Source organism: Rattus rattus, chromosome 6, assembly GCF_011064425.1.
Source record: "Rattus rattus isolate New Zealand chromosome 6, Rrattus_CSIRO_v1, whole genome shotgun sequence".
In the NCBI taxonomy this organism is placed as follows: domain Eukaryota; kingdom Metazoa; phylum Chordata; class Mammalia; order Rodentia; family Muridae; genus Rattus; species Rattus rattus.
In genome coordinates, this window is record NC_046159.1 from 136320988 (window position 1) to 136345838 (window position 24851).

At 42.2% G+C, this 24851-nt stretch overlaps 1 protein-coding gene across 1 annotated transcript in view; it reads left to right on the top strand.

Annotated features, from left to right (window-relative positions):
- The window catches only part of Akap9 (A-kinase anchoring protein 9), a 134581-nt gene that overhangs the window by 85560 nt on the left and 24170 nt on the right, over window positions 1-24851 (top strand). The window contains exons 25-36 of the mRNA XM_032907010.1: window positions 607-726; window positions 5026-5202; window positions 5762-5866; window positions 13423-13575; window positions 14355-14534; window positions 15958-16998; window positions 18241-18375; window positions 18843-19328; window positions 19731-19794; window positions 19906-20003; window positions 21105-21296; window positions 21539-21727. Of these exons, the coding sequence (XP_032762901.1) occupies window positions 607-726; window positions 5026-5202; window positions 5762-5866; window positions 13423-13575; window positions 14355-14534; window positions 15958-16998; window positions 18241-18375; window positions 18843-19328; window positions 19731-19794; window positions 19906-20003; window positions 21105-21296; window positions 21539-21727 (2940 nt within the window). The remainder of the gene's footprint in view (window positions 1-606; window positions 727-5025; window positions 5203-5761; window positions 5867-13422; window positions 13576-14354; window positions 14535-15957; window positions 16999-18240; window positions 18376-18842; window positions 19329-19730; window positions 19795-19905; window positions 20004-21104; window positions 21297-21538; window positions 21728-24851) is intronic.

A 24851-nucleotide genomic window follows, 5' to 3' on the forward strand; every position in this document is an offset into this window, starting at 1 on the left:
ATGATGACCGTCTCTTGCCCAGGGAATCTATTGCTGACATTTTATGGTTTTAGATATAAGTCTATAATAGGATAAAACAAACCGAGTTATGTATTGCTCATTTGTTCTGTGCCTTGAATTAGCAGTAGAGTTGTCCTGTGCACAAATTCATCCTCTCTTATTCTGCATTTAACATAAACAAAAAGGATGGTACTGTAAATGATTTTTAAATATTCAGATTTCTGGTGAAGAGCCCAAATAGCAATTATAAACCCCAAAAATGTGTTTTCCTCTTAAGCCTTTATGGCTTGGGGTGTTTGTGTATTGGCCCATTATCTTTAAGCCTCTGGCTAAAGGGATATAAGAAATAATAGGGACAATAAATATTAAATAAATAATGCTGTTTCATAAGCCTAACAGTGTTTATTTTTGTCTGTTTTGAGACCGGGTGTCACTATGAAGCGCTGATCGGTGTAGAACCTGCTATGTAGACTACACTGATCTTGAACTCATAAAATCCACCTACCTTTGCCTCACAAGCACTAGCATCAGAGGCATGTGCCACCACGCCCTGCCATTATCATCCTCATCATTGCTGTTGACATTGTCATTATCTTTACATTTCAGGAGCAGGCAATCGACAGAGAGCATGAGAGAGATGTTTTTCAGCAGGAAATACAGAAGCTAGAGCATCAACTTAAGGCTGTACCTAGACTCCAGCCTGTGAGTGAGCACCAAACCAGAGAGGTAAGGACTCATTGATACGCTGTCTATAATAGGATTTGAGTGTAAAATAAGGTGTCTTCAAAAACTCAAACGTGGATTCTTTCTGTAGTATGTAAATCTTAAAATAAGTAAGGTGTTATCTGAATATAAGGCACTTGCTAACCATAAGATGTATTGGTTTGGGAATACAGTCAGTATGCTTACCTGGCAAGTTTGAAGCCCGTTGTACTGGGTGTGTGTGTGTGAAATTTGGAGTTACACCCCTCTGTATATTACACAACTAAATAAACTTCCTTGTTCACTTCTCTATTCTCACTTCAAATAGAAGTGATTTAAGGTATTTGCAGGCCAGCAGGATGACTCAGTGCAGTGTGCTGGCTAATTTTATGTCACCTTGATACAGGCTGGAGTTATCTGAAAGGAGGGCAACCTCAAACGCGAAAGTGCCTTCATGGGGTTGGGGATTGAGCTCAGTGGTAGAGCGCTTGCCTAGAAAGCGGAAGGCCCTGGGTTCGGTCCCACTCAAAAAAAAAACCAAAAAAAAAAAAAAAAAAAGTGCCTTCATGATCTAGCTGTAGGGAATTCTCTTAACTAGTGATTGATAGGGGAGGGTCAGGCCCATTGTGGGTGGGGGTCATCCCAGGGCTGGTGGTCCTGGGTTATATAAGAAAGTAGGCCTGGCAAGCAGGTCAGAAGCACCATCTGTGGCCTCTGCATCGGCTTAAGCAGGCCTCCAGGTTCCTGCCCTGTTTGGGTTCCTGTGCTGACTTTCTTCAGTGATGGCCTACACTGTGGAAGTGGATGTACAAGGAAAGTAAACCCTTTCCTTTGAACTTGCTTCTGGGCCTGGGATTTCACTGCAGCAGTAGTAATCCGAAGACACTGAGAGTCTCAGGTAGGGTTCTACTGCTGTGAGCAGACAGCATAACCGAGACAACTCTTATAAGGACAATATTTAATTGGGGTTGGCTTACAGGGTCAGAGGTTCAGTCAATTATCATCAAGGTGTGAGCATGGCAGCATCCAGGCAGGCATGGTGCAAGAGGAACAGAGAGAACAACATCATATTCTGAAGGCAAACAGAAAACTGGCATCTTCAGGCAGCTAGAAGGAAGCTCTCAAAGCCCACATCCAACAGGGCCTCACCACCTCCAGCAAGGCCACACCTCCTAATAGCACCACTCCCAGGGCCCAGCTTATTCAAACTACAACACTGAGTAAGGCACTTGCTGCCAGGGTAAACAGCCTGCTCCTGGGAAGTAGAAGTAGAGAACCTTCTCCAGCTGGTTCTCTGACATCCACATGTGCTCTGTGACACACTCATACACACAAGCACACACACTCTCACACACACACACACACACACACACACACACACACACACACACACACATACACACACACATACACACATACACACACACACACACACACACACACACACTCACACACACACACATACACACACATACACACACACACACACACACACACACACACACACACACACACACACACACACACACACACACACACACACATACACACACACACACACACATACACACATACACACACACACACACACATATACACACACACACACACACACATACATACACACACACACACACATACACACACACACACACACACACACACACACACACACACACACACACACACACACACACATACACACACACACACACACACACACACACACACACACACACACACACACACACACATACACACACACACACATACACACACACACACACACACACACACACACACACACACATACATACACACACACACACACACACACACACACACATACACACACACTCACACACAGATACACACACACACACACACACACACACACACACACACACACACACACACACACATACACACACACACACACACACACACACACACACACACACACACACACACACTCACACACACATATACACAAACACATACTCTCACACACACTCATACACACATATACACACATACACACATACACACACTCACACACACACACACATACACACATACACACACATACACACACACACACACACACACACATACACAAGCATACACACATACACACACACACATATACACACACACACACGAGTGAATACAATAAAAATTTTTAACGAAATGTTAGCAAATGCATTTATAGTCATTGATTTATTACATCTGCCTGCACCTTCCCTTTCTGTCTCTCAGTTCCCCTCTCTCATCTCCTCTACCTCAACCTCCTGTCCTCCTTTCTTCTCATAAAGAACATTGGCTTTCAGATTTCATTTGCTGTATTTGGCTTTGTAAAAAAACATTTAAATTTTCAACTATCACAAACAAATAATACATTTATGGGGTGTACTTTAATGTATACACAGGAGGTATTATGTCTAATACATCATTCATTTATCATTTGTGTTGGGAATATGGTGGTAGAAACATTAAATATTCTTTACTGTCAAACACTGTAAAAATTTTTTAAGATAATGAATTTGAATCTGTTTATCTCCAACACACTGTAAAACTGTTATGAAAAAAAAAAAAAGCCAAAACCCAAAATAGAAGCCACTGGGTTCATGCTTTACTACTTCATCTCTCATTCTCTTCTGCTCCAGGGAGATTTCCCACTCCTCCACTCCACTTTACCCTCTGCTCACATTTCTGGGAGGTAACGAGCACCTTTGGGCTCTTTAGGATTCATTCCTGCCTTCACCCACTCAGCTACTCGGAGGCAATCCAGAAAGCTGTATGGAACCACTGAGTTTATGGAACACTTACTCGCTCACTCACGCGCTCACTCATTCACTCACTCACTCAATTGTACTCATACACTCACTCACTTATACTCATTCACTCACTTGCTCACTCACTCAGTCCCTCAGTCATTCATTTATACTCACTTCCTCCCTCCCTCTCTCCTTCCTCCTCCCTCCCTCCCTCCCTCCTTCCCTCCTCCTCCTTCCCTCCCTCCCTCCCTCCTCCCTCCCTGCCTCCCTCCCTCTCTGTATTGGTGTTTTGCCTAGATGTATGTCTGTGTGAGTGCATCAGCTCTTCTGAAGGTAGAGTTAACAGACAGCTGTCAGCCTCCAAGTGGTTGCTGGGAATTGAACCCATGTCCTCTGGACACAGCCGACACTCTTAACGCTGAGCCGTCTCCAGCACCTCAGTAGCTTTATCACCGTCATCCAAGAGCCTGCAGTCAGATTACACTTGCAGTTTTTAATGTTCTGAGAGCAATATTTTTCATTTTGGTAATTTCTTCAAAGTGTCTCACTGAAATTTAGTATTCATATAATTTCTGAAAATTATATTTTTACGACTTTCTCCTTGATAAGTATGTCCATAAGCCATCTTATTAATCCTTCCTGTATTCTTCCATTACTGATACACAGTACTTGGGGGATGCGTATCAGTCCTAGAAGATAAATCTTGGAATACTTACAGTTTATTTTGTGCACTGTAGGAGCCAAGAATAGTGGCACTTAAAGGAATTCAGCTTGAGATTGGGGATTTAGCTCAGTGGTAGAGCACTTGCCTAGCAAGCTCAAGGCCCTGGGTTCGATCCCCAGCTCCGAAAAAAAGAAAAGAAAAAAAAAAAAAGGAATTCAGCTTTTTTCATTGTTCCTCTCCTCATCTTTCCTAGCCTGCAGAATATAGGCTAAGCCTTTGCCAAATAACTTACCAACTTACAACACATGGAGGACTTAAAGGCCTTGTTTTTCACCTGCGAGCAAGTCAGGAAGCTGCAAGTCTCTGTGCTTTATTATGTCACTAGGTCTTAGTGGGCTGTACTTCAGATACTTCATGCTATTAAAATGCATTTCCCTCTTTCTGCCAGGGTAAAGCCAGGGTGCTCTTTAAAACAAACAAACAAACTCTGGGTGGGGGGAAGGATTGTAGGACGGGTCAGTGAGCAGGATGTAAAGTGAATAAGAAAAAATAAAAGTAAAAATAATTTTTAAAAAACTTTAAAAATAAGCTCTGTGAAAGCAATAGTATTTCTCTTTTAACTAGTATGCCCAGTTTTATCAGTATGTACAGTGTCGCCTTTGCTAGAGATGACCATTGCTATCCTAATTTTAAAATAAAATTAGCATGTTTTTAAAATACATGATTTTCGTGGGGTACACTTAGGTTCAATCTGAGGACTTGGATGCAATTAAGAAAGCAACACTGTACCACTGAGGTACAAGCCCCAGGAAGCAGCTTTAAAATGTATGTTTCACAGCTACGAACACCGCATTCTGAAGCATGTTTTCATCCTACTTTCAGGTTGAGCAGCTAACTAATCACCTGAAAGAGAAAACAGACAAATGCAGTGAGCTGCTGCTGTCTAAGGAGCAACTGCAGCGAGACGTGCAGGAGAGGAATGAAGAGATCGAGAAGCTGGAGTGCCGAGTGCGAGAGCTGGAGCAAGCCCTGCTGGCTACTGCAGACCCCTTCCCAAAGGTTCGAGGGCGAAGGGAGGGCACTGCTCTGTCCTGCTCCAGTGGCAGCCGCTTGCTGACGCAGCGTTGTGGTCCCTTGCCGACATTAGGGCACAGTGCACCTTCATTGCTACTTTTGTTTGCTTTCCTTTCAGATGTTGTTTGCATCCCTTACTTCTGATACAGGAAGAGTAGCTGAGCCAGAAGAGTTAATCACAGTCGTAACTGTCAGTTATGGCCATGAGCTTTCAGACACTTTCCTGACTCCAGATTAGATGCAGTGAAGCCCGTTCCTATTCTCCAGAAAGCCAGAGTGGATAGAAGACAGCAGAGGGACAGAGCTTGGAGGCAGGCAGATGGGAAAGGAGTTCTGTTTATCTCAGGGATGAGTTTTAAATGTCAGCAGTGTGTGTGGTAATGAGAAGTGCATGCAAGAGAGAGTACCTGTGACTTGTTGAATATTCTAAATAGAGAGTTTCCCATTTTAAATTGGAGAAATAGACTTACTGCCAAATACAAAACCTCGATGAATTATCATGGTATAATGTCTGAGGCTTTAAAAAGTTCTTATGTGTTTTTAGGTAGAGGAACAGAAAAGGTCTGAAGCTGTAGAAGTGGACCCGGAATTATCTCTAGAAGTTCAACTGCAGGCTGAGAGGGATGCTACAGATAGAAAACAGAAAGAGGTAAGAAGTTTCTTTTTCAGTCACAGATGCAGTTTAAAATCAACTACCTAGAAAATATCATTTGAACAGAAAGACACTGTTGGACAGTGAAGTTAAGTGTTCTCAGTTCACTGCCTTGAAGGTCAGACACTGAACTAACAAGCTGGTGAAGGTCAGTGCAGGAAGGTGGTGTGGACTGGATGGAGAGGAGAGTAGGGAGAGTAGTGTGGGACCGTGGTAAGCTTGTTTCTCTCTCAGCACTGCCACTCCACCACATGTCTGCTGGCTGCTGCTGCTGCTGTTTTGCTTATTTAAAATATTCCCCGAGAGAGAACTGTGTAATTATTTCACGCGTGAGGCATGTTATTAAACAATGGATCGGAGTGCCCTGGGGCCGGGTTTGTAGCTCATTATTGAGCACTTGCCTCGCGCGGACTTGCACCTAGGATGCCCCGCACTGCCCATAACAACAGGACAACAGCATCAGTAGTGACAGCTCTCCCACTTTTCCGTACTCCTCCCCTGAAAAGTATTCCACCCACCTGGGAATAGGGGTTCACCCCAATTGCCCCTGAGGCTGAGGTTGGGGAAGGGATTGGGGCTAGTTCAGTCAGACTGAACAACATAGCAGGGCCCTATTTTAAAAGCGAAAATTCAGTATAATTACAAAAGTAAATTCAACTTTCTACTTTGTAATATATTTAAACCTTTTTTTCCCGTTAAATACACCTTGATGCTGTGGATATGACTTTTAAAGTATTTAGGGATACAAGCCCTCATGTACCTGTGTGTAGGTACAGGTCCGTCACTGAGATCACTCTTCAGACTTCTCTACCTCACTTTATATTTTCAAAGATTAATTGATAGCTATGTGGATATGTGCATATGAGTGCATTAGTGTCCACCCACCAGAGTCCAGAGACGGTGCCCCTGGAACTGGAGTGATGTCATTGGGTTACCTAACATGAGTACTGGGAACCAACAAGGGTCGTCTATAAGAGCTGTGTGTACTTCTAACCACAGAGCCATATCTCTAGAGCACCCACCCCTACTCCTACCTCTGTGCATTTGAAACAGAGCCTCTCTCTGGTCTAGCACTCACCAGTTAGGCTAGACTGGCTGGCCAGTGAGCCCCATTTCTGCCTACCCAGAGCTAGGATTCCCAGAATGTGCTGCTATGACTGTCTTCCTTACTGGACTCAAGTGGATCTCACCCTTGCACAAGTGCTTTATACAATGAGCCATTCTCTAGCCCTAAAATTGTTCACATTACACTTTTGTCTTCATACAATTTTTCAAGACATTAAATATATTTCAACAGATATTTGTTGGATTTAAATAATATAGAAGTGACAACACAAGATATGAATGATGTAGACTTAATTTAGACATCAGCTAAAACAATGTTCAGAGAACTCGGAGAAGCAAGCACCTATACAAATGACTGTAGTGGAAATGATACTAAGACAAGACATGTTTTCTTCCTGGCACCTAATACTGACAGATTATTTATCTGGGAAGTTCTTTTTTATTTTGTTTTTGATATTTTGTGAAAGCAAGGAGCTTGCCTTTTTATGTGTAACCACGCCTCCTTATTTCAAGAAGATATGGAAAGACTTATCTTACATTAACTAGGAAGGGAAGTGACGTAGCTCAGTGGGAGAAGATTGGTCTGCAGTGCACAAGACTCAGGTGTGGTTCCTGGCACCACAGAAAACTGAATGACGAATTCATTTCTCTAAAACAGGAACCTTTAAGCAGCTCTGCAAGGCCGCCCTTCTCCATCCCATCCCCTTTCGTCTCCTCAGACACACAGCTTAACTTGTATGATTTTTATTTCCTTACTTATTCTATATGTATAGTGACTTTTCCTTCATTTACGTCTCCTGCACCACATTGCCAGCTTCCCAGGGAGGCCGGGAGAGGGTGTTGGATTTCCCAGACCTGGAGTTACATATGGTTCAGAGCCTCCGTGTGGATGTTGGGAGTAGATCCTGAGTCCTCAGGAAGAACAGCCAGTGCTCTTAATGCTGAGCCACCTCTAGTTTTGTTTTGTTTTCTTTTTTCATAGTGCTGGAGGTCAAAGCCAGGGCACCTTAAAACTCTTCCATTGACATTGTATTTTCTTAGATTTTGTTTGTGCATGTATGTGTGATGTGTATGCATATACACCTCAGTGTGAGTGCACATGTCAGTATTGGAGTATCAGAGGTTGATATCAGAGGTCGTTTGTGATCACTCCCTGCTTTATTTACTGAGACAGGCCCTCTCAGTGAACTAACCAGATTGCCTTGAGAGCCTGTGTCTACCTCCTGAATGCTAACTGTCATGTCCACCTGGCTTTTGTTTGTGACTGAGTGGGTGTGAACTCCAGTTTTCATGCTTTTACAGCAAGCATTTACCCACCAAGCCATTTCCCCAACTTACCTTATGTGATGGTTTGTATATACTCAGCCATGGAGTGGCTTTATTAGAAGGTATGGCCTTGATGTAGATATGTCACTGTGAATGTGGGCTTTAAAGACCCTCATTCTAGCTTCCTGGATTCTGCTAGCATCCTTCACATGAAGATGTAGAAATCTCAGCTCCTTCTGCGCTATGCTTGACTGGGTGCTGACATGTTCCCTCCTTGATGATAATGGACTGAACCTCTGAACCTGTAAGCCAGCCCCAATTAAATGTTGTCTTTTATAAGACTTGCCTTGGTCATGGTGTCTATTCACAGTAGTAAAACCCTAAGAAAGATAAAAGTCAATACCAGGAGTGGGGTATTGCTGTGGTAGGTCTGAGCATGCTTTTCTGTGGAAGAATGTTGAATTTGGGACTTTGGATTTGGAAAGCAGTACTTAAAATGGGGCTTAATGGGCTATCTTAGTAGGAATATGGAAGACTTTGTTACTGAGAGTGATCTGAATTGTGCAGACCAAGCCCAAGAGGTTTCAGTCTAAAATTTCAATATGTGGCCTAGAGAATGTTTTTGTGGTATTTTGGTGAAGAATGTGGCTACCTTTTGCCCTCATCTGAAGTGTCTGCTGAGGCTAAGGTGAAGAGACTCAGATTAATTGCATTGACAAAGGAAGTCTCAGACATGCTCATCATAGACTTTGTTCTCTGGTTAAGTCTCATGAAGAGCATTTTAAACAAGCACAGCAAGCTCAGAAAGAAAAAAATGTAAACTGTATGGTTTGGTATTAAAGGGGTACCAGGAAGCAAAATGGAACTGAATCCTGTGTTCAAGGAAATAACAAATTAAGGGAGTGGGACTTTGGGGCAAAATCCTACCCAGCTAAGTTTAGATTAAGGCATGGTGGTACACACCTTTAATCCCCAGAGACAGGCATGTGGATCTCGGAGTTCAAGTCAGTCTACAGAGCAAAATACAAGACAGTCAAGCTTAGGCAGTGATGGAGTTGGAAAAGAGGAAGCTACTGATAATGTAATAGAACAAGGAGGCGTATTCCAGCTCCAGTAAGCAGCTGATCTTTGGCAGCTTTGGCCATGTGTTGCTGGCTGTATAGTCCAGAGGAGGAGACTACTGGGACAATTGATGCTGGTTAGCTGAAGCTAAGAAATGAGTGGTGATTAAGAAGAGACCAGCGTCACTGAGGTGAAATCTTCTGGGAAGTGTTTTCTGAGAGCACAGAGAAGCTGTGCTCCAGAGATAGCCAAGGTTGTACCTCATGCTGCAGCTGGACTTGGTAATGTGTAAGAGTCACCCAGGTGGTATTGATTTTGAAGGCATGAAGGGCTCATACAAAGGATTTGGGGCTTGGCACCATGAAGAGATGCTATGAGAGAGTATTGGGGAAGCCTAGTTGCAGTGGAAGAGCCCAGAGTATTGGAGATGCCAGTACCATGAGATGAGCACCAAAAGCAGCAACAATGGAGTGGATCATCCTGAGCTTAGAGTGCTACAGAGGGCAGAGCTGGAAAAATGACGCTAGCCCTTTGGAGGAGCCCAGAAGATCATGTGTGGATCCCAGACATTGAAACAATAAACTGTAACGTTGAAGTTGCCTTGGAGATACCAAGATGGTCGAGATGCTAGAGCCATGGGCTATCTGCTGAGGAAAGCTGATAACAGAGAGTGCAACCAGCCCAGGAGAAAGAAATTGGTCAACAAAGATGAAAACGGAGTTGAAGATGTGAAGACTGCCTTGAAATAAGACATGGAGATGCAGAGTTTGGAGTTTGCCCAGCTGCTTTCCTGTCTTGATTTGGGGATTACAGCTAAGTGAGTGGATGAAACTCAGAAAAGACTTTGAACTTTGGACTTTTAACATTGTTGAGAAGCGCACTATAGACTATGGTGACCTTTGAAGTTGCACTTAATTTATTTTGTATAATGTTACATTTAGGTATGGCCCCTATAGACTCATGTTTGAACAAGCCTATGGGGGCCAGGCAGTGGAATGTGATGGCGTGTATATACTTGAGCCACTGTTAGAAGCTGTGGTCCTGTTGGAGTAGGTGTGTCACGTGCGTGTGGGCTTTAATACCCTGGTCCTAGCTGCCTGGAATTGAGTATTTTGTTAGTAGCTTTCAGATGTAGATGTAGAACTCTCAGTTCCTCCTGTCCCATGCTTGCCTAGATGCTGCCATGTCCCCACCTTGATGATAATGGACTAAATCTCTGAACCTGAGGTTCAATTAAATGTTGTCCTTATAAGAGTTGCCTTGGTCATGTGTCTGTTCACACAGTAAAACTCTAACCAAGACACCTTGTCTTTACTTTTTAGATGATGACTCACTACGTTGCCTAGGCTGAGCCCAAACTCCACAGACTAGGGGACTGCAGGCATATACCACTATGACCACCTGTTTTTAGTACTACTAAGACCTTAGTTTCTTGAATTGAGTGTTTAATAGATGTCTACTTTTCTACCCAGAATTAGTTGTCATCTGGGACTGCTAGAAGAGACAGAGAGAGCGAGAGAGAGAGAGAGAGAGAGAGAGAGAGAGCTGATGTCAGCTAGCTTGTTTTTTTCCCGACAAAGGCATAGAGCAATGGACACTGACTGAGTTAACAAACTGAGTGTTACTAACACTGACAGGTGTCCTGCAGTGCTACTCATTGTTGTGAAAAAGGACAGCATCATAGCATGTATTATAAAAAAACAAAAGAACAAAAACAAAACAACAGCACAAACCTTTAATCATTTGCTCTGAAAACTAGGCAGATATTTTCAGGTAACTGATATAAATCTAAGGTATATTAAATATGTATCAGATTTAAAATGGATTCACTCTCAGTACTTGAGTTTGGACAGACACATCTTTAAAAGCCTGTTAGACTAAGGAAACAGAAAATTTCAAGAATTTTTTTAAAGTAAGGAAATTATTTGTATAGAAATGAGGTTTCTAGCTGGGCATAGATCGAGACCATCTTGATCTATATAGTGAGTTCCAGGGCAGCAAGGACTGGGAAGTGAGAGCCTGTCTCCAGAAATGGAGGAAGAGGAAGAGGAGGAAGTGGTGGAGGAGGAGGGGGAGGAGGAGGAGGAGGAGTAGTTTAAACACTCTTTCCTTGGGGTCTTCATCTCACCTGTGTGTAAGCTGAGCCTTAAGAGAAGTTAACACTTAGCAGAGCCAGAATTTTCACAGATTTCACCGATTTTAACACCGTTGTGATACAGTGCTGACAGCCTTGGGAATGGATTTGTGATGTTGTTGAGAAGCATAACAACCGTAGTGTGACATCGGTACAGTAGAGCATTGTTCTGGGTTCTCATGTGCAGGGACCTGGTGAAGGCCTTCTGTGCAGCACGAGCATCCACATCCATGTACTACATACATCCAGTGCACAGCCAAGTACTGCCAATTCTCTGCCTTCTCTGCTCCCAGCCCACACTGAGTTCCACAGATCACAGAGATAAGACTTTGCCTATAAAGTGACACATCAAAAGAATGGGCATGTCATGTAGGCTGCAATTTTACAGTGAAATAACTATGTGTGTATCTTTTATAATACCTTATTCTAAAAGTAGTTGTAGAAGATAGATGTAGTTGTGGAAGCTATGAATAAGTGTGCATAACCAGTGTATACCATTAATAAATGTGATCATCAGTGTTCTCAGCAATAAACTGGTAAGCATATGTGCAGAATCACTAAATATATTTAAGTACCTACAGAGTTAAATACCAATGTTACAGATGATAGGTAGGTAGACAGACAGACAGACAGAGTCTTTGACAATAGTTATAAGACTAATGTAAAACAGGATAAATGAGTCTGGAGAGATGACTCATTGGTTAAGAGCACTGGCTGCTGAGTTCAGTTCCCAGCAAGCACATGGTGGCTCACAACCATCTGTAATGGGATCTGATGCCCTCTTCTGGCCTGCAGGTGTGCATGCAGATAGAGTACTCAAATACATGAAATAAGTAAGTCTTAAAAGTCTTAAAAGAAAGAGGGAAAGAGAAGAAGCAGGGTAAACAGTGGTTTGGAATGGAAGACTGCAGTAGTCATCCCTGTAAATTCAGAGATGGCTTTACCCTGACTGTGTGAGCTGAGGACTCACTGCTTCTCTTTGTGACTTTTCGTTCTTCTATATAATGGGAATAATAATTATGGAACAGTCTAGTGTGTGTGTGTGTGTGTGTGTGTGTGTGTGTGTGTGTGTGTGTGTGTGTGTGTGTGCGACTGTACACATAGTGGGGCCTCGTATGTGAAGGCCAATGTCCACCTCAGGTGTCATTCCTCAGGAAGCATCAACCATCTATTCTGAGACCATTGGGACCTGTAGGGACAGGTAGAGGAGCCTGATCTCAGCAGGCCCCAGGGATAATCCTGTCTCCAACTCCTCAGTGCTACGATTCCAAGCTCACACCACCACACTTAGCTTTTTACACAGAGTGATGGGGATAAATCAGGCCCTCATATGTGGTCATCTGAGCTATCATCCCAGCTGCAAATTTGACTATTATTGCTAGTATTATACTATTTTTATTGGACTTGCTAGGCCGACCTCAAAGCCTTGCTTGTGAGTACTGGGATGCTAATTCTATGATGCCATGCGTAAACAACAGATTACCCTGTAGGTTGTAAGGCAGTAAACAACCCAGCTGCCACCAGTGCTGCTCCCGCATCTTAAATTGTTTGCATTGTAGTGGTTTTGATTATCAAACAGGCTTTTGCATATCCACTCATTAAACGCCTGTTAAGTAGTTGTGAAGTAGTTGGTTAAATGGTTATTACTATCCTCGGTCAACCCATATACATATAATCAGAATAATAAAAAGAAATCTTTTCTGTAGTTTGAAGCCAGGTATGGTGACATAGGTCTTTATTTCTAAAACTGAGGGAGGCAGAGGCAGGCTAGCCTCAAACATAGCAAGTTCCTGGACGGCTGGGGCTACATAGAGAAACCTTATCTCTCAAAAAGACCAGAAACCAGAGACATTCAGCTTGAGGATGTTTAGGCACGAAGCAGTAAACATGACTTGAATGTGTAAGCACATGTAAATGCCAGTGCATGCTTTGTAAAATAGAGCTCCTTTCTGTTTGACAGTGACATCTGTATGAACTGGTTTTGTTTTTTGTTTTTGTTCCCCCTCGGATAACTTTGGTTTTAAAGATCACCAACCTAGAAGAACAATTAGAGCAGTTTCGGGAAGAACTGGAAAATAAGAATGAAGAGGTTCAGGAGCTTCTCATGCAGCTAGAAATTCAGAAAAAGGAGTCCACTACCCGCCTGCAAGAGCTCCAGCAAGAAAACAGATTATTTAAGGTAATTGGTTTAGAACAATAATTCACATTTTGATACTTTGTATTTTTGTCAGTTATTTGTGTAATGGGTTATCCTGGCAGCCTGCAGTAGGCACAGAAGCCTGGTATCTCTTTTCCAGGCTTCAATCCTAGATTGCACAGGGTTTATGCTACTCTCACATCTCAGCCCGACGCCCCTTGTCGCTTGCTGTCTGAGTCTCAACAGGGCTGTTCTGCGTCATCAGTCTGTCCCCAGGTGCACTTGTCGTGTGCGAATGCTCCTGTTACCCTGTGTAACAGTGACCTCCTGCCCTTATTCACCCTCTTTCTACTCATGGTCTTTCTCGAGATCCCCTACTGCATTCTCAGGCCTACCTTCCTATCCTTTCTGCCAGTCATAAGCCCCAACCATTTATTGGCTAGTCAGGAATTAAACTGGGGATCAAGGGTTACACAACAAAGGCCAGTGTACATGAGAATTCACTCATCCAGACAGCAATCAGATCTTGGGGTGTCAGACTTCAGCATTTGTACACATAGCACCAGACCAACCCCCAACATATTTGCTACCAACAGTATTAGTAGGCAAATGAATTTGCATGGGAGTTATTTGCTGTCTAACCTAGATACTTGAATTCATCATAATGAAAATATTTGAGATCATTTATCAATATATTTTAAATATTGAAGTATCTTATTTTAATTTATTATGTGCATGCCATCTGTTTTATAAGACGTAATTCAAGGTATGTTTTGAAACATGTAATGTCATACAATTATGAGAATTATTTTCGTCCCTAGGAGGAAATAGAAAAACTCGGGTTCACCATGAAGGAATCTGATTCTGTGTCAACTCAGGATCAGCCCATGCTGTTTGGCAAATTTGCGCAGCTAATACAAGAAAAGGAGATTGAAATTGACCGATTAAATGAGCAGTTTATAAAACTCCAGCAGCAGCTTAAACTCACAACAGATAACAAGGTGTGTCTACTTTAAATTTATTTGTCAAAATTAATAGGAGTTATAGTTTTTCAATTTTTGTTACACTTACCTATTTTGGAGAAGGGAGTGAGTTTGCACTCACCCTGCAATGTTTGAGAGGTAGTGAACAGCTTGTGGGTGTAATTTCTCCTTAAACCAGGTGAGCCCCAGAAGTGAGACTCAGCTCGCCTGTTTGACAGGCAGCATCCTGACCTGTCAACGTCTAGTGCATTGGAGGCCCTGGGTACAGTCACACACAACCAGGACACGGGGTGCAGAGCAAAGGCAGAAGCAACTGCACGCAGTTGCAAGCTTTATTAATCCTTATATAGATATGAATATGTGTTACTATAATTTTTATTTTGGCAAGGTACCATAAAATCATTATTCCCACGATACCAGGAACAACTGAGGCAAGACTAAACAAAGAAATACGACTAAACAAAGGTTTCTTCTCAAAATATTCACATAACAAATCACCCCTCTTATTATCAAAGTATACTCACCATTACCAAGAGAGCGTGAGAACCGCTTCCACAGAAAGAGGACACAGCAGACATAGTTTAAGGCCAAGTGAGAAAAACATTTTCTTCTCAAGGGCGGCGTTCCAGCCCCCACTTGCTCTGTCACCAGTCCTTACTGACCCTGCCTGGGAGCTGCATGTCTATGTCCTAACACTGACCCACTACGTCAGAGGCTGGAACTAAAATGTAAAACACGAAACAGTGATAATTCTCACTTCCCTCTTGAATTTCCCTCGGGACAGGGTGTGTGCACCTGAGTGTGCAGACACGTGTGCCCGTGCCTGTGCACACAGTGGCCAGAGCAGGGCATCAGGCATGTTTTGTTGCTTCTCTCTGCCTCATTGCCGCGACACGGGCTCTCCATTTAGTCTGGTTGACCAGTGAGCTCTCGACATCTGCCTGTCTCCGGTTCTCAGAGCCAGCTTACAGGCCCACACAGTCCTGCCCAGCTTTTTATGTGTATGCTGGGGGTTTGAATTCACTTCTCATGCTTACGGAATAAGCACACCTAGTCACTGAGCCTTCTCACTCATTCGCCCTCTCCCATCCAATTTTAAAAACATACCATGGCTCAGCTGGGGAAGGCGCTTGCTAACTAAGTTCAAGTAAAGTCGTCGGTTGTGTGTCCTCTTTCATTGTGTTCAAGAGGACGCACTGATACTATTTTCCAAACGGGAAATGAACTGCTCAGGTTTGAGCTCAAGTTTAACAGAACTCCCAGAATGAAGTTCTAAATAGGAGGAGGTATCTTGCTGGTCTGTATTGGAAATAGCACTCTGTGTCAGAGACAGTATGTTGGTTTAGGAACTACTCATTTCTGCTAGGTCACTTCTTAAAATAGAATTTCCAGAATACAATATACATTTATTTTGTATGCATCCTTTTTCATTAAATAATAGGTCATTGAAGAACAAAAGGACCAGATTCGAGATTTAGAAACCCAGATTGAATGTTTGATGAGTGAACAAGAACTTATGAAGAAACAGAGAGCAGAGGAAGCAGAGCAACTCAATGGCGTGATTGAGAAATTGCAGCAGGAGTTGGTCCTCACTGAGCAGAAGAGAGAGGGTGCCAGGGCCCTCCCAGAAGACGAGGAGAGCTTTAAACACCAGTTGGACAGGGTGACTGTTGAAAAGCTGGGCTTAGAAAAGCAAGTAGAAACCACCAACCAGGAACTGACAGACTTGAAAAATGTACTTAAAGAAATCAACTTCAAAATGGATCACTTGACACAAGCACTGTGCAACTTGAATAAAGAACTTCCCAGTGTCCCCAAGGAAAGTGTCCACGTGACTGTGCATGAACTTGGCCGTGACAAACTGCAGCCAGAAGGTGCCTCTGCCCAGGATGCTTCCCAGCCCCTAGAAAGTCAGACCTCCCTTATGTGTCTTCAAGAGAGCACTAAAGCTTCTCCAATACTAGAAATAAAGTCACTACCACTGCAGGGGTCTGGTAGCACCGAGGACTTCGAGCTTGCCCAGTGTCATAAACAAATAGACACCATACAAGAGCAAGACCAGTCTGAAATAGGAATGCTTCAGAAGAAGATCACAAACCTGCAGAAGATCCTGGAGAAGTTCTCGGCTGCATTGGTCAGTCGGGTCCAAATGGAGGCAGCTCAGGACCGTGTGCAGCTCTACCAGGAAAAGCAAACGCAGACGGTCTCGTCAGCACCTGAAAGGACAGATACACAGAATGTAAATTGTCTGACAGAAAACAATTTGGAGTCACATGTCCCCACACTGGCCGTTGTGAGACCAGCAGAGTTGGAGAGCCGTGTAGCTGAAGTGCTTAGTGGTATAAAGTCGGAAAAACACATGGAAACTGTGGGGAAGAATGCCTCAGAGACAGAAAAGGAAGTCGTGGCGCTACAGAAGCTATTAGAAGAGGCCAAGAAAAGGCTGAAAGAAGAAAGAGAACAAAGCCCTCGGGATAGAGAGGTTAGTTTTCAGTGTGATGGTTTATTTTCACTCAAATGCTCTAGGTAATTCTTTTCCTTTGTTCAGTGATAGTTTACTGATAAATCTGGAGTTTGGTTTACATCAAACGACTTATATATAATGAGATTTCATGAAAATATACTGTTCTTAAAGAAGAGGCATTACTTTATTTGAATAGTGGTTGGTGAATCGTTTAGCACTGACTCAGAGACTTCCTATCTGTATATAGGGTTATATACAGACAGAACTCCCAAGTGAAGTACAGTGCTACCTTGAGTGATTATGGCTAAGGCTTTGGGGATGATCTTTGGTTGATGGTCTATAGTTTCCTGAAGCACAGCTGCTCAGAGTTGGCCTGGAGACTTTGCTGTTAGGCTTAGCTATGGTAGGTTTTTAATTTGCTTACATACTGTATTCAATGCAGTTTCCTTAAACTAGGGCAAAAAGCTGTAGACACTGTTAAAGTTAACACTAATTTTTATCACCAGAGTAACAAGTGCAAACTATATTCTGTAGTCTTCCAATATGACATCTGTTCCATTAAAGTCATTTATTGAAATAAGAAATATAAAATTATTTATTTTTAGCTCTGTTCTCCCAGACTAATGTGGATTTTCTCCCTTAATTTCTTCCTAAACATGTGCTCTGACATCATGCCTTTTAAGAAGTGAAAATTTTCACATTATTAATATACTGATTTAATGTGGAAAAAGTCATTAGCTCTCACAAATTCTATACCTGTTGAGATTTTGTTGTTCATGGGGGAAAAACTTGTATTAGAGATCTGTAAGTCTTCTTAGGCAACGATCTGAAACTGTGTTTATTTATTATTGTACAGAAGACAATACAAGGACTGTTAGTTTATATTGCAAAGGGTAATAATTTCAGTAACAAGACTGGGAACTACTTTACTGTGAGTAATAAATAAGATGGGTAAGACCTGCTGCCTGTGACATGTAAGGAGTGTCTTGGTCATGTCTGGAACAAATTAGAAAGTTTTGGATGGCAACCAAGTGTTTTAATACATATACTAATGACATTATTCACCTTCATTCTCAGAAAATTGCTCTGATTATCTTCATGTAGAGTGATGGCTCTGAACAAATGTCCGTGCTGATTTTACCAAGCTCCAGCCATTTTGTCCTCTGATTGTAGGCAGCCATTCTTAGTAAAGCAGTGTAGGTGTGCTTTGGACATCACTGTGGTTCCTCAGTGCTAATATTCTCCTCAACTCTCACTCAGAGAACTGCTCAGCTAACTCATGCTGGTGGAGACGGTGGATTTTTGGGTGGCCTTGAAACTTTTGAAGCTGAGTCAGCCACTTTAGAACTCGACAGTTACAAAGAAAGGACAGAAAAACTTGAAGAAGATCTTTTGGTAAGATGAGCAACATGGCTCCCAATTCATTCATTTTTACCTCATTTCCTCTCAGTGCATTCCCTAGGTCTAGATTTTCAACTTCAGTGCTAGGGAAAGCCTTTTCTAGATTTAAAGAAAATTCCATGGTTACATTTCTTTACCAGCAACTTCTCGTTTTGTTTTTCTGGAAGTAATGGTTGGGAAGATGCTTCTTACCTGTACTAGGTGATGGAGGAGTAAGGCTTTTGTTAAACAATACTAAAAGTCGCCATGAGAACAGAGGCTGATGACGTAATTTACTTCTCTGTAACCTGGCCGCAGTGTGTACAAAGGGTGCAGTAACTATGAGGCATCGAGTGTGATTTTCCTTTCCCGCTGCAAATCAGCACTGACGATGAACTGTGCTCTCTGTGTCCACCCTGAGGCCTGCTCTAACCACGCAAGACTTAACCGATTTCTCTGCTCTTCTGTTCACCATGTTTTAGGTAAAAGAGAGCTACATAACATCACTTCAGAAAGACCTAGGCCAAGTTAAAGATCAACTCACAGAGGCCAAGGAGAAATTATCCCACTACTTAGAAAAAGAGAATGGGACTGGGGAACAGGAAAGCAGAAGGGTCCCCATACCAGAGTCACCTTCTGTTGAGGGAGGTGGTGGCTCTGGGACCATGGAGAGGACGGGCAAGGTCAGCAGCAGCAATCAGACCCCGCAGATCCTTGTTAGACATGCTGGGGTTCAGATCGACTTAGAGAGCGAGCGCTCCCAAGAAGAACTCAGAGACACCATCAACCAGTTTACTGAAAAGATGGAGCGCATACAAGAGCTCCATGCTGCTGAGATTTTGGATATGGAATCCAGGCACATCTTAGAAACCGAGTCTTTGAAGAAAGAACATTCTGTTGCGATCCAGTTACTGACTAAGGAGTGCGAGACCCTGAAGGAGATGACCCAGTGCCTGAGATGCAAAGAGGTGTGTGGGCTTTATAGAATATACTCTTTATGTCCTGCCATTTGCCTTCCAACAGCATAAGCTTTTAAGAGAAACGTTTCAAAAGGATCCAAGGAATAATACCTCTTTTCATAATATAATCACAATGTTGCCACATCTTTCTGTATAGTTAGATAAGGAATTTCCGTATGGTTTGGAGCCTATTGTGATTTTGTAACTCATGAGTGTTCCTTCCTATGGCAACATCTGTGAGGAGGAAATTAGACTTGTTATTTGTGCATCATTTCAGTATGACAGATTAAATTGATGTCTTTATTTCTCCCTTAACCATATCAGAAACTAGATGAATTATTCATTAGGTCCAATATTTTAGTAAATAAATTTTAAAGTCTTGTATGTTCTGATTTTGTCTTCTTTAATTAGGGATCCTCCATTTCTGATTTGGCAGATTCTGTTGCTTATCAAAGTAGAGAAGTATACTCCAGTGGTAAGTCGAATAAAATTCTGGAATGTTTAAACAAATGAAACAGTGTTTATTTAAAAAGCGTTATTTTGTATGTAAACATGTAATTACAGGTGGTCATTTTCTTAATTTTAGATTCAGAATCTGACTGGGGTCAAAGCCAGGGATTTGATACAGCAACAGAAGGCCGAGAAGAAGGCGAAACTTCAGATTTATTTCCAAAGAAAATAAAGGTATGGGAGACAAAGCCCCTTCGTTAACTCAGGCAGTGTTGTCTCTGTCCCAACAGGGCAGTTGATTTGAAGTCCCTGTAGAAAGAACCCCACAGTTAGAAGAATTCTTGGGCATCTGTTTCTAAGCCTCATAGATATTACGGTGCAATATGGTAGAGATTGTAACTTGCCTTCCATCAGATTTTTGTCTAACCAAATCAGCTGGATGCTTTGAGATCATTTAAAACTATGCACCGTGTACTCAGCTTTTTAAAATTGAACTCACCTTTAAGAAAAGCAATGTAATCACCACTCCTATACCTTAGTTTCCTCCATGTAATCAAATTTTACAAGCGAAGCTGAATGTGTGAACTGTGTTCCCTACTTCTCCCTCGTAACCCCACTATGACCCTGACTCAAACTGTGTTATATGTAATGTGTGGTGATAAAGTCTCCAGTCTCTGCTGGAGGCGACAATGTCGAAAGCAATGAATGACCCACAAAAGTAACGTGAGCTTAGGTCAGTGTGTCTGTCTGTGCCTTTGCTTGTCGTGGAGGTCAGTGTGTCTGTCTGTGCCTTTGCTTGTCGTTTGGGGCCCATGAAGTTAGAAAACCAGTTTCTTCCCTTGTAAAAGGTTTACGACAAAGTTCCTTGTTTATATACCACACATGATGTTCATTAATAGAATAGAATGACATCAAGAGTCATTCTCTTTCATGCAGCGGTGTCCCACAATTTATATGTTTAAAATTGTATGTATGGAGACTTTTCATACCCATGTTATTGACCTTTTTTTTGTTTGACAAAGTTATGAAAACAGTCTTAAGGTGCAAGGTATATTTCACAGGTTTTCTTTTGGTCAAGTCAGTGACTGATCACTAACTCTAGAACTATGTTAGCTAAATGGAGGAAGGGACTTAGACATGCCATTGACACTTAGACATTGACAGCAGTAGGACTCACCACTCCACAGGAAGCAGACATCTGGAAATGTTGGAATCCAGTTGTCTACAGTGGCTTTTTAAAATCGGTTGGGGTTGATGAAGCTGCTTGTTTAACTTTGTATGTCTTAATCTTCGGTCTTTGAAGTCATAATTTTGCCTTCGATGCTTTATTTCCAGGGGTTAGTGAAAGCTGTCCACAGTGAGGGCATGCAGGTGCTTTCTCTCTCGAATCCCCTCTGTGACGATGGAGAGGACCGTTCCGTTCAGCAGCTTTCAGAATCTTGGCTGAAAGAGAGACAGACTTACCTCAATACCATCTCGTCCCTTAAAGATTTAATTTCTAAAATGCAAGTGCAAAGAGAAGCTGAGGTATTCAAAGAATATTTATCTTGTAGATAGCTGTACATTTGTTTAATGCCAGTAATACATTTTAAAGGGTAAATTATCTTTTTACATATGCTTCATGTGAATTATTTTTATCTTTTCTCACCTGAAAAAAATACATTCTCTTGAACTTTTGAAAATATATCTTTGTTAGTAGACTAGTATTTTTGGGATGTATGTAAAGCGTCCTTTTTGGAAGACTGACTTTTGCTGCTTGCATTTCACAGGTCTATGACAGCTGTCAGTCTCATGACAGCTTCTCAGACTGGCGAGGTGAACTTCTGCTTGCCTGTCAGCGTGTTTTCATAAAGGAACGTAGTGTTTTACTAGCTACATTCCAAACTGAGCTGACGTCTCTCAGCACTAGAGATGCAGACGGATTATTAAACTCTCTGGAACAAAGAATACAAGAGCAGGTATCAAAACAAAATTGTTTTAAAGAACCTCTTTTGAACAGTAAGAAGTAGTGAATTATTGATTTTCTTTGGCGTCTTGATTTAAATATGAAGGTTAGCATTTAACAAAAACCACTAAGAAAATATAGAAGAAAACTATTACTTCAGATGTTTTACCTTACATTACCGAGCAAGAAACACTGAAAATTAGTGAATGTAGGAAGTTAAAAAAAAAAAGGACAAAGCCAAAGAAACTAGAAAGATAAAGTTGCCGTGCTCTGTTGGCCCCAGGGACAATCCTTGACCACATTATCATTGGCTGGTTAGGTGTGATCTTGTTTTCTGTGTGACTGCATTCATCAGACTTTCCATTGCTGAATAGAGCATATGATGTGAACAGCTTACATACAGAAGTGTTACATACACAACGGTTTACACACACCCTGGTTCAGAGGTTTTGGTTTGTAGTCTTTGTCCTCATGAACTCTGGGTTATGTCATGGTACTAGAAGCAAGTGGCAGAGGCAGAGAAAGAATAAGGGGTAAGGGACCAAGTAAAACCTACAGAGACACATCCAAGGGGCCTGCTTCCTCCAGTGAAGCCCCGCATTCCTAAGATTTCCAGAACCTTCCCAGGTAGGATCTGCTCCATTAGGAAACAACGTGCTTAACATGTGAGCTCATGAGGATTATTTCACGTTCAGACCACAGCAGCAGGTTTATTTGAAGTTGCCTGATTATCTATATGTTACTGTTTCATCACTGTTGAACATGGCCTACAACAGTGTAAATTAAGCATGGATGTGAGCCCATGTGCATACACATACCACACACCCATAAAAATTGAAAAATATAATACTTTAAGTGTCTGTCATTCCATTTTAAAAACAGAGTTAATGATTTTTCTTTTTAAAAAGGGTATCAAATTCATTCAAAACTGGTTCACACCTTTAATTCTAGCATGTGGGAGGCAGAGGCAGGCAGATCTGAGTCTGAGGCCAGCATGGCCTCCAGGGCAAGTTCCAGGACACAGAGAACCCTGCCTTGAAAAGCCAAAAGGGAAAAAGGACCTTATTTAAGACCAGCTGCCATCATGGCTCACAGCTGTGACTCCTGCCTCTCGGGCTGTTGACTGGGGGGTCACAAGTTTGTAGTAGAGTTGCATCTCTTAACCTAAGGGGTCTTAAGGCTGGGGTGTGGCTAAACGGTAGACCTCTTGCCTAGCATGTGTAAAGTCTGCTTCAGTTCCCCAGTGTTTGGGAGAAAACCAGGGAGAAACAGAGTTTGAGACGACCTCTACAGTGAAGCAGTAATTTAAAATGTCATAGCGTTAGCGTGCCCCGGTCTCGGCTTTTGACAAGTTCTCCCTTTAAAGGAGCTGTGGGTCCTTGGAGACTCAGGGTTCTGGGACTGGAGCATGGCAGGTATGAGGTAAAGCATAGACTCTCCTGGACTCTCTTTCTTCACTGAATAGCAAAAAATTGATCACAGAATAAAGAGAATGTGTCAAAAACTCAAAGAAGCCAACCTGAAGCTTTTACACTGGCCAAAATTTTAGAAAATGTAAATATCAAACTTGCTGAATGAGATGGCATATGCCCTTAATTCCAACACTCAGGAGGCTGGCAGGTCTCTGAATTCAAGGCCAGGTGTTGTGTGAAAAAACTTTTCCAGGAAGACACGATATACATACATTCCTCCCCGTCCTCCCCTAATACCTAAACTAAATGATAGTAAAAGATTATGAAGCAGAGTGAAAAAGAATTCATGAGGTCATATTCATGAACAAAATAAAACAATAGAGTGTCTCCTAGTGAATGTTCTCCCAGGGCAATTTCATTAAGGAATCATCTTTTATTAAACATGATTTATTTTATCAAGTAATAATCAGTGGTAGATGCTAAAGTTCATATGGAAAGATGTTAACTTTGTAATGTAATTGTGAACTAATGCCCCTGAAGATACTTTCATTGATAGTAACTCTCAGTGGCGAATCCTTGCAGACAGCTCAAGTAGTCGGTCAGCGTAGCAGTGATGTCAGCTAAATGCTGACCTTAAAGGACACATCACTTTTTCGTGCTACCATTAGATGCATGACAGGAAGAGGTGGATCAGACCATCATGCATCACTAGAAGAGGAGACAGAAAAGCAGAGACAGTGACAATTCAGGTAGAGATTCAGAGCAACTGCATTGTGACCCACAGTGTCACACTGCAGGACGAGTGCCACAGGAAAGCAATTCTGGCGCAAGTTAGACAGGAATGAAAACCTTAATCGTGTTGAGAACCTAGGGCTAGAGAGACAGCTCAGCAGTTATGGGCCCTTGTTGCTCTTGCAGAGGACACTGATTCCCAGCACCTCTATGGTGGTTCACCACCTATCCGTAATTCCAGTTCAAGGGGATCCGTGTCCTCTTCCACCAACTTTGGTGGGCACCAAACACACACATGCACTTACATACATGCAGACAAAACAATGCATAAAAGCAAATAAGATCTGTATAATAAGATCTGTATATGAATATCTGTGTGTTTTATTTATAATTGCTCCCAAACTAGAAACAACCCATTTGTTCTCCAATGGGAAATGAACCAACTGTGGTATCACCGTACAGTGAATTACAACTCAGTGGAGGCTAGAAAGACAGTTCAGGAGCTAAGAGTTCAGAGTCCTGGCTGTTCTTCCAGAGGACCTGGTTTCAATTTCCAACATGGCATTTCACATGTTTGTAACTCCAGTTTTGGGGACCCAGTGCTCTCTCTGGCTTTCCAAGATTGTGGACACATAAGCTCAATCACACATATACACATAAAAGTATATATATATATAGATAGAGAGAGAGAGAGAGAGAGAGAGAGAGAGAGAGAGAGAGAGAGGAGGGAGAGAGAGAGATAGTAAAACAGCTCAGTAGCTAAAATGGAACAAGCTGTTGATGTCCTCTATTCTGTCTGCTATAGAAACTCTTAAAATGGTAAAGTTATCCTGATCAACACCAAGTGAGTTCTTTCCAGGAATTGAGGCTGGGAAGAAGCTGTGACTTCAAAAGAATCTGCTGAAGTGGTTCTGTATCCTGACTATGGCACATGAAATGAACCCCAGTATAGGTGGTGGAATGTCATACTGCTAGATACCAAGAAAGCAACGT